General features: G+C 35.3%; 1 protein-coding gene across 1 annotated transcript; it reads left to right on the top strand.

Annotated features, from left to right (window-relative positions):
* The first annotated feature begins 1590 nt into the window (after positions 1–1590).
* On the top strand, positions 1591–8301 carry LOC146949726 (RNA-binding S4 domain-containing protein). Its single transcript, XM_085745661.1, has 10 exons — positions 1591–1810; positions 3717–3826; positions 4039–4170; positions 4265–4338; positions 4436–4541; positions 5331–5399; positions 6731–6795; positions 6889–6987; positions 7681–7780; positions 7889–8301. The coding sequence occupies exons 1-10, from the start codon at positions 1651–1653 to the stop codon at positions 7949–7951; spliced, it is 978 nt and encodes a 325-aa protein (XP_085601787.1). The 5' UTR covers positions 1591–1650; the 3' UTR covers positions 7952–8301.
* The last annotated feature ends 1067 nt before the right edge of the window (positions 8302–9368 follow it).

The following is a 9368-nucleotide window of genomic DNA, read 5'->3' as shown; positions in this document are numbered from 1 at the left end:
AAACTTTATTTGTTTTTTTTTCTTCAAATCCATGAGAATATTCCTAGACAACGCCAAACTCTTTGTCATGTCGATAACTCTTTTCTTCTCCTCCTCTTTTATTCTACCCGCAAGAAGGTGGCCGGCTAACTTTGACACCAACTCATGGTTGTGAATTTCACTAAGCATTGCAACCCATCAATCATTTGTATCCTTATCAAAGAAACCACGCAACCTAAACAGACATTCACATTTTCTTGAGCCCGTGCCTTGAAGATTCGGTTTCTTTCTCCTCTTTGGTGGTTTGTATTCACCACTCCTTCACATTGCATCGTCAATGTTGGCCTTTTTAAACTAGATTTATATATAGATATAGTAAATCTAGCCCTTGCCGCTTGTCGACGAACCCAACCAAGTAAATCATCTCGCTCTCGCCATCTTTCATTTGTTAAAAAATGAGGTGGTGTCTACTTCATAATTGCGAACCTTGGCAACACCGGTAGGTACTAGTTTAAGTTTTTCTTCAATGTGAGCTTGAAAGAGAATTTTGGCTTTCAACTTCACATTAACAGTCGGTTTGACATCGCCGAAAGCTTCAATTATGGCTGGTTTCAACTCAATGCCATCATCCGCCACATTTTCAACCATCACTATGTCTATTGAATAACAAAATAACAAGGAAAAATAATATAAATAACTTGTTCAACAAGCTAACAAAGAAAAAAAATTGGCGCAAAATTTGAAAACATGACATTACACCTGCGTAAGTTAACTCACGTTGGCCAGCGTAAGTTAACTCACGTTCATTCTGCTTCCAGAAATGACGAACCAAGCTTATAAACCAGCAAAATCAAATGAGTTAAGATGATACATTACATGATTTTTGATGCTTGATGAGCGTAGAAACTTGCTTCATGACAATTTGCAATGATTTGAGATGAAGATTTTGACCCAAAAAATCGCACTATTTGGGTTTTTGGAGGTGGAGAGGGAAAGAAAATGGTGTTTGGAAGTTGAGACTGATAAGTTTTGTACCAAAACAGTACATCCCGCAACATGAGTTAAGTCACGCTGGGTTTACAACTTGCGTGAATTAACTCACGCTGAAGTACCGAACGTGACTTAAGTCATGCAAGGGCACTTTCATCCATTCAGTTGGGAGTGAGTGTTATTCGATGGGAGAAGAACAATTTTCAAAATGTTTTGAAATGCATGTAAAATATCCACCACATCCAATTCAATTTCTAACTAGATTTTGCCGAGGAGGAAAAGCAAAGAAAAACATCTCACGTATTTTCAGAGTTTAATTGGGATGGATTAACAGTTCAAAATAATTTTACACTTACAATTAATCAAAATATTTAGAATCGTCACATCAATGTTTTTAATTTATATAACAATTTAAAATGTTTTGATTAATTATACGTGCAAAATTGTTTTAGATCATCGACCACCACCATTAAAGTCATTTTTATTTTTATATTTATTATTGACCGTCACATGATGAATTGACCATTCAAAATAATTTTACACACAACATATATGTAAAAGAGTTTAATTCTCAAGAAATGTAAAAGAGTATAATTGAAATGAATAGAGTTTTTACACCTGAATTAAACTCATATTTACACACATACCCATATCATATGGAACCTATCACTCATATTCGCCATGGCTGCAACTACCACTAGCTTTGGAACTGCTTGGTGTCTTAGAAGAGTAACTCAAGCTTTTGCACTTTCTCATTCTCATAATCTCCGCAACAATGCTAACAACCTCTCTTTTCAAAGGACCCTTACCTCTCATCTTCTCTCCTTTTCCACTTCTTCAGGTTACTCTCTACTTTCTTCATCCATTTCTATTTTTTTTTTTTTGTAGGTTGATTCTATTTGGCATTACCATTATGTTCAATTGTTCAAAATCATAGTCTTTTTTATAAAATAAATTGTGGGTTTTGAATGAAATTGTTTTTTTTTTGTCCATTATTTAATTTATTTTCAGTTACATGAATTAGTGTATTTCTCCAACCCAACATGGTGATGATGAATATATTGCTGAATTGGACCAAAGGGTTTCATAAATTGTAGTAAAGTTTAAAACTTGGTGTTTGTAATTTTTCAAAAGTCATAAACTTTGCTACATGTGAAGCAATAGTGAAGGGGATTTTGGTACTGAAGGATATATTATGTACTATGTTGTTATGAGCTTGTGTTATTAGTGAAACTTTACCCACACACTAAGGCTCTGTTTGGATAAACAACTAAATTAAACACTTATAACATAAGCGCTTACCATATAAGTGCTTATCTATAAGCTATTTCTACTACAAAAGATAAAATAAAGTCAAGTTGTTTCACTTAGCTATCTGAGAAGGTATATGGAGATAAGCTGAAAGCAGGTCATGAACATATCATAAACGGTTTCTATAACCTGTGTCAAATAGTCTCACAAGTATTAATGTCAGTTGATAAACTCAAATAAGTCAATCCAAACAAACCCTAAAATCAAAATGAAGTGCTTGACTGATCAATTAATCAAATCAACTTGAGCCATGACCTGTGTTTCCATCCAAGTAGAAACTTAAGTTTGAATTCCATCCCACTGACTGTAATATAACACAACTTGAATCATATTTAGCATTGACACTTCAGACTGAAAGTGTATTTGGTGTCCGACTTGAGTTGGTGTCCGACTTGTGATTACATTCATTCACTTTCCTAAAGTATTATGGTGTCTACTTGTCAGTGTCGTGTCTGACATCCGTGTCCGTGTCATTGTTTGATGTCTGTGTTGGTCCATATGAGGGAATACATGACATTGGGGTTGGGGAGACATGTTTTCACGGGCTTATATGGAATGAGAATCAATGGCTTTGATCTGATTCAATAGTATTAAAGAAATCATGATTGTGAGCGGTGGTACTGGTACAAGCAACCGAGCAAGTGGCGTGGGCTGATGATGAGTGGTAACATGTGTGGAGATGTGGCAAACTAAATGGTGAAAAGAGGTAACATGTATGGCCAGTCTCTTGAAAGTATGTCTGATAGTTGGCTTGGTCCAAGTGACGAGTAGTAAGAAAATGGTTAAGATGGGTCTTGATTTGGTGAAGAATGCCAAAGTATGCTTGGTGTTCCCGTTGAGTGGCAGTTGAGCATTGAATACTCGGGAAAGGTTTTTGTACGAGGAGTGTTAAAGACTTACACTCGAGGATGAGATTGTTGGTAACTCGTCTGTTAGTGTTATGTGGGCGTGAATGAAGGAGTTTCACATTGTTTATTATTGGACAAGGTGAACGAAGACCGTATAGAATGGAAAGGACAACGAAACTAATACCTTAAGGTTTTTGATTTAGATAGGGTGCAGAGTGGATTAATGTGGTACCCTTGGTAAGTTCTTCATTACATATCTCCTTGCTCCTGTATCGTCAAGAGTTATTATTGGTGCCAGTGGTTATGTATGTGCAGCAGATATTTCAGTAGTAATGTTTATGACTGGATAACTTTTAAATCACGTGATTTTGCATTCCCCTTCCCAACTACTGAGCAATTTTGATGATTTATCCTTTGATCATTTGGTCGACGTTTTTTGAAGAAGCACCGTGGTTGATGGAGAAGATATATTCATAACTACTTTTGAGTTGTAGTTCATTATAATATGTATTTCTTCTTAGCTAAATCATTATTTTGGCATCTCAATGTCGATCCAGTTTCACATTTTTAATGCTTTCTGACGTGCAGATTCAGGTGCAAGCACGACAGTGCATGCTTCAAAACGAGAAGTTGATGTATTGCTCAAGGGAGTTGGGGAGAAAAGTGTAGAAAATGAAGTGAAGCATGTTCTTGAGATGGTACTTTCTTGTTTTTTATCCCTTGATCCATACAAATTTCATTCTAGACTGTCACAAGCCTGGAACTTTTTTTTCTACATGGAAGTCTAATATTCATTACCAGTGTCAACATTTGATGTATGGTTCGGCCTTTGAGCCATTATATATCATTTTATGCTATAGAACATCATTTGATCCCTAACTTGGTTGTCGTCCATTTGACTTCGTTGTAGGCTAGACGAGCATCATTAAAACGAGAGATTCTCCATACAAATTTTCTAACCCCTCCAGTGCTAAAAGAATCTATGCAAGTATTGGAAAAATTAGCGGACATTAAAGCATTAGCTCAAGGAGGTTATCCACAGGTAACCATCTAGATATAGGTGCTCTCCATTACCTTGATACAGTAAAGTGTTTGCATCGTATCGCTTGTAGACACATAATATATATGCTCTTTAGGCTGAACGGTGCCGGATTTCTGTTGGACATCCAGATGAACTGACAAGTGATCCAGATGTTATTTCGGCATTGAGGTAAACTTTGTTACCAAAATTTCCAAGCCCAATACAGAAATTGTTGATGCTCCTAGATGCCTTTCATAGTATATTTAGATAAAATTACTCTTTTCAGCATTACAGGGAACTTCCAGTTTGAACCTTGCTCTCATGGTGACTTCCTTGGCTCAATTCTTGGTACAGGAATTGTCAGGGAGAAAGTTGGGGATATTATATTGCAGGTATTCTATAGTTTTCGCCATTTACTACTTTTACCTAAAACTGTGCTCTGTGCACAAAATGGTATTAACTTAAGAATTGAATAATATTATTATTATTATTTAAACACGTTCATATGATATTTTATATACAACAAAGGATCAGAAAAGTCTTCACAAGGAATATCTATGGCTGTTTAATCAACAACTATGGCTGTCTTGGCCTGTGTATATAGTAAAAGATCCCTGTCTAAAGTTGTGCATATCTCTCATATTAATTAATGACTTCATTTTGTTGTTTTACGACTCTATATTCTATTATAATGTAAAATTAATCGCAGAGTGCATCTGAACAAAGTTAAATCATTGTGACTGGTGAGAGTTCTACATTAGACGTGACATGACCTCAAAAAATGTTTATAAGTGGGAGACACCCCTCACCTTACAAGCTGGTTTTGTTGGGTTAAGTTAGGGAACTACTTTAGTTTGCAACTATGTTGACGATCCATTGGTTTAGCCTCAACTTAAAGTTTCTGGACATGACCTGGATTAAATTATTTTATTTTCATCCATTATATGTTTTATTTGACCATTTTGGCTGTCTTTCCAAATATATATTTTTTTGTTTATTTTCGCAATGTGCATATGATACCCAATTAAGAAAGATATAGAGATTAATGAGCTGGATAAAGATGTGATAAACGATAGAACATTATGACGTCTTTTGATAGTTGTTGTTTTTGTATTTTCGCAATGTGCATATAAAACCCTTCGTATTTTGTATAACTTTGACTTTGTTACCTTGTTACCCAGGGAGAACAGGGTGCTCAGATAATTGTTGTACCAGAGCTTGTAGAATTTCTTGCGTCAGCACTGGATAAGGTAATGTTCTTGACTTACCTCATTTTACAGACTACCTTCTTAATAAATTTACGTATCAAAACAAAAGGAAATGATTGTGTAATCGTGGTGATGAGTATATCATTAATGTTGATATGAATGTCGTCTCCAAATTTCGAGGGTGCAGGAATTTTTTAAAATCTCGGATGAGTGTAGCAGACTATTCATAAAATATCACAAAAATGTTTTTATTCCTCTGAATAAATATTACTAAATTTCGTAGTTTGAAGGTGAAAATTGGACAACAGACAATAGCACAAGTATCACACTTTAAGTACCTTGGGTCTGTCATAAAAAGTACGGGAAGATAAAAGAACTTTTTACTATAGGATCTTAGTAGGATGGATAAACTGGAGGAATGCTTCTAGTGTGATCTGCGATAAAGAAACGTTATTCAAGTTTAAAGGAAATTATACCGTATGGCCATAAGACTTGCAATGCTGCATGCAGCTGAATGTTGGGTCATGAAGAAACAATAAGAAAGAAAACCCTGTGTCATGAGGATGAGACTGTTAAGATGGATGAGTGGTCAAACATGACAAGATAGAATTAGGAATACAATCTTTTTATTGGATAGACTAATGTTAGTATATTAGGTATGTGTATTTTTCCTTCACCAAGGTTTTGGTCATTTAACTCCTTCAACCCTTAGCTCTAATGTGTTGAGCTAGCCAACCCCCTTTAGGAACACAATTATAAAACGAAATGCGGTAGCTAGAATTCCAGAAAAGATGATAGAACATGTCTTAGATAGTCTGGACATGTGTCAGAGAGGAGGATGTTATGATGTGTCAGTGAAAGTGGAGACACAAGACAAGATATTCTCGAAAATGAATTCATTAGAGAAAGACGTGGTGGCACTTGTTATGAAAAAATTGACAGAATCCTTTAACTTAAGTGATTTGGGAAAATGTGGAGAAGATTTGTAGAAGATCTAGTAAAGAAAGTAGATCATATGGGAGGTAGTTCAATTGTTAAAGCCTTAAAGGTGAATAAGAACTATTGATCAAATCATTGAAAAGGATTCAGATTTAAATGGTTTGTAAATTATGTGTCAACATACATGATTTATGTTTTTTTTTCTTTCTATATAGCAAACTTCACCTGATGGAAAGTTTTTTTTTCTTTTTCTGTGTGCGGCTTTCGAGCAGTTTGTTGTGTTAGTGTTGCTAATTGTTGAGAAGTTCCACATTATATGTGATATGACTTGAAATTGTGTTTATAAATGGGAGACATCCCTCACTTTACAAGCCACACTCAATTCAAATCTTAAGAATAATTATCTTCTGATTGCATTCTTCTTATTCATTCAGGTTCGTAATGTTCCTGTAACTTGCACCAAGATACCATTAATTTCTCTTGATTATGAACCGCCAAGGTAACATCTTGGCCCTGGTTTGAAGTTGACATAAAAATAGCACTTAACTGTGTGATTCAGACTTCACCAATTTTTTTTTTTTTAATTGTGCAGAACAAAATCATTCAAAACTATAGAAGCGTCACTAAGAGTTGATGCAGTAGCCAGTGCAGGATTTAAGATTTCACGTTCGAAGCTAGTTGACATGATCAGGTTCGCAATCCCTAATTTGTGTATATATGATGTCTGTGGAATATTATTGAATTCTTGATTTGCTTATGGTTGTAGTACACTGGTCCTTGAGAACTTGTTTTCTGAATCCTATTCCAAAATCTGTTCCTGCATAGTGAAATGATGCTTGGTCATAAAACGTTGTACATAACATAAGTCAATATATGGATGAGGCTATTTGAATTGGCTTATTTGAGCTTATGAAAACAGTTTATGACATATCCATAAGCTGTTTTCAGCTTATATTCATAAGCTCTCCAGGATAGCTTACGAAACCAGCTCATAAGTTTTATAACTTATATGAAAACAATTTGACTTTATTTTATCTTATGTTACAGAAATAGTTTTTATATAAGCACTTGTGTGATAAGAGTTTATGCTTTAAGCGCTTAATTAAGTTGTGTATCCAAATAGAGCATAAATTTAATGTCTCTGACTATGATTAGCTTTATTTTCAGCAGTTTCTTAGCCTGCTCCTCCTTGATTTTCTTGCACTTATTTCAAAGTTTTCATTATCTAGAAATGTATTCTCGAGCATAGAATTGTTACCCTTTGGTTATTTTGGCATATGACATGCTTGTTTTAGCATGATTTATACTATATAAACTCTTTTGCATGAAATATTTTGGCTTACATTATTATATGATGATTGTGCTAAACATATTGTGCTCATAGCAATGGCAATGTACGTATCAACTGGATCCCAATTACTACAAAAGGAACCACAATCAAGAGTGGAGATCTTGTATCAGTTAGTGGATTGGGAAGATTAAAGGTAACTTGTAAAAGCTTAAAAGAAGGCCAAGTTCATCTGAACGGCTTTGGATATAAACCACTTTCTTTTTGTTTTGAGTAATGTTTAATTTATTTCATTTTGGTCCAGATAGGAGAAGTAAACACCACAAAGAAAGGAAAATTTGCAGTGGAACTCATTCGATATTTGTAGAAGTTTTTCATTGCTGCAGAGATAAAAGTGTATATACAAAACATTTATCCTCTTTTATTATTTAAATGTCCATATATGCTTATTTGATCACATTACATTGCTTATGTGGAATACCAAGTTCAAACCTGGAAGAGAAGAGCAAAGAACAGATTTCAATGTATAATGGAGTGCTATAATTAGTGAAATTATATACTAAATTCATTCATTTATACACTCAAGTACAGTCCTGTGGATATTTTTGCATTTCAGGATCAGCTCTCCTTGTATTGTCAATAATTATTTGAATTCCTGTGGACATTTCCTCCGTTTGTTCCTCAATAATGTTTATGAAGCTGAGTAGTTTTTCTCTATATGCAGCACATAATTCATTTTGGTGCTCCAACTCCGTAGTAAGTTCATCAATTTTCTTTTTTTTATTGTCCTCAATTGAAACCTTTAGCTGTAGCAATTAGAGGATGGTTGTGATCCTTTATAAATCCCGTGAGAACCCATTTTCCAAGTAGACGAGCAAGAGTGTTGCCATCGATCCCAGAATGTCGACGTTACATAACGCGTGCAACAGATCCTATGAGAGGTAGCATATTCAACATAAAATTTTCTGGCCGCTTCTACTTGGAAAATGGCAAATTTTGATTTTTGAATAGTCATGGACTTTGCTATGTAAAAATTCAGTGATTTTGTTAACTCAGTGAAGTTAGAAATTGAAGGATCTCACTGAGCAAGCTACACAAGAGGAAGTCCAGAAACTCATTTTAGCTAACCTCTTTCCCATTTCTTTAGCATATATTTTATTCCCTAATTCCGTTGCAATTGCAGTTATGATGAACCGGCAATTGGTTACTCTAGGCTGTAAGAATCTAGATCTATAAATACCTCTACTTTCTCTTTTTCTATCAGAGTTTAATTCATTCATGGCTTTGTTCATTGTTCCAAATTTCACTCATATGGTGTCATAGAGCTTTGGTTCAGACCACTCTATTGAATCAATTCACTAGTTTTTTTTCTTCCTCTCGTCTCTTTTGATTCAAGATCTGTTTCAATTCTTCTATCTTCTCTTTCGATTCAAGATCTGTGTTTTTCAATGGCGCGTGGAAAAAATTCAGGTATTAACAATGGCAACAATTCAAATCCAGATGCAGCACTGGATCCTTACTACATTCATCTGCCATAAAACCCTACCACTGTGTGCGTTACTCATCCGCTTGCCAGAGACAGCAATTACCATGACTGGGTGAGCTGAATGCATCACATCCTAGCTACGAAGAACAAATTCCGGTTCGTTGATGGTTTGATTCCGGTAGGGGTGGGAATAGGCCAGGCCAGGCCAGGCTTTGATAGGCCTGAGCCTGGCCTACGAAAAAATTTACAGGCCTGAGCCTGGCCTATGGCCTATCATAGGCCGTTTTTCTGGGCCTGG

This window comes from Medicago sativa, chromosome 2, assembly GCF_051527215.1.
Source record: "Medicago sativa cultivar Bolivia chromosome 2, Bolivia_mono, whole genome shotgun sequence".
Taxonomy (NCBI): domain Eukaryota; kingdom Viridiplantae; phylum Streptophyta; class Magnoliopsida; order Fabales; family Fabaceae; genus Medicago; species Medicago sativa.
This window is presented reverse-complemented; position numbering and strand designations above follow the sequence as displayed.

Excerpts from the sequence above, each read along its gene's own strand:
- LOC146949726 (XM_085745661.1), top strand. The coding sequence starts at position 1,651 with ATGGCTGCAACTACCACTAGCTTTGGAACTGCTTGGTGTCTTAGAAGA. Across the intron at positions 4,542-5,330 it reads TTGGGGATATTATATTGCAG|GGAGAACAGGGTGCTCAGAT; the intron begins GTATTCTATAGT and ends CTTGTTACCCAG. Across the intron at positions 7,781-7,888 it reads GTGGATTGGGAAGATTAAAG|ATAGGAGAAGTAAACACCAC; the intron begins GTAACTTGTAAA and ends ATTTTGGTCCAG.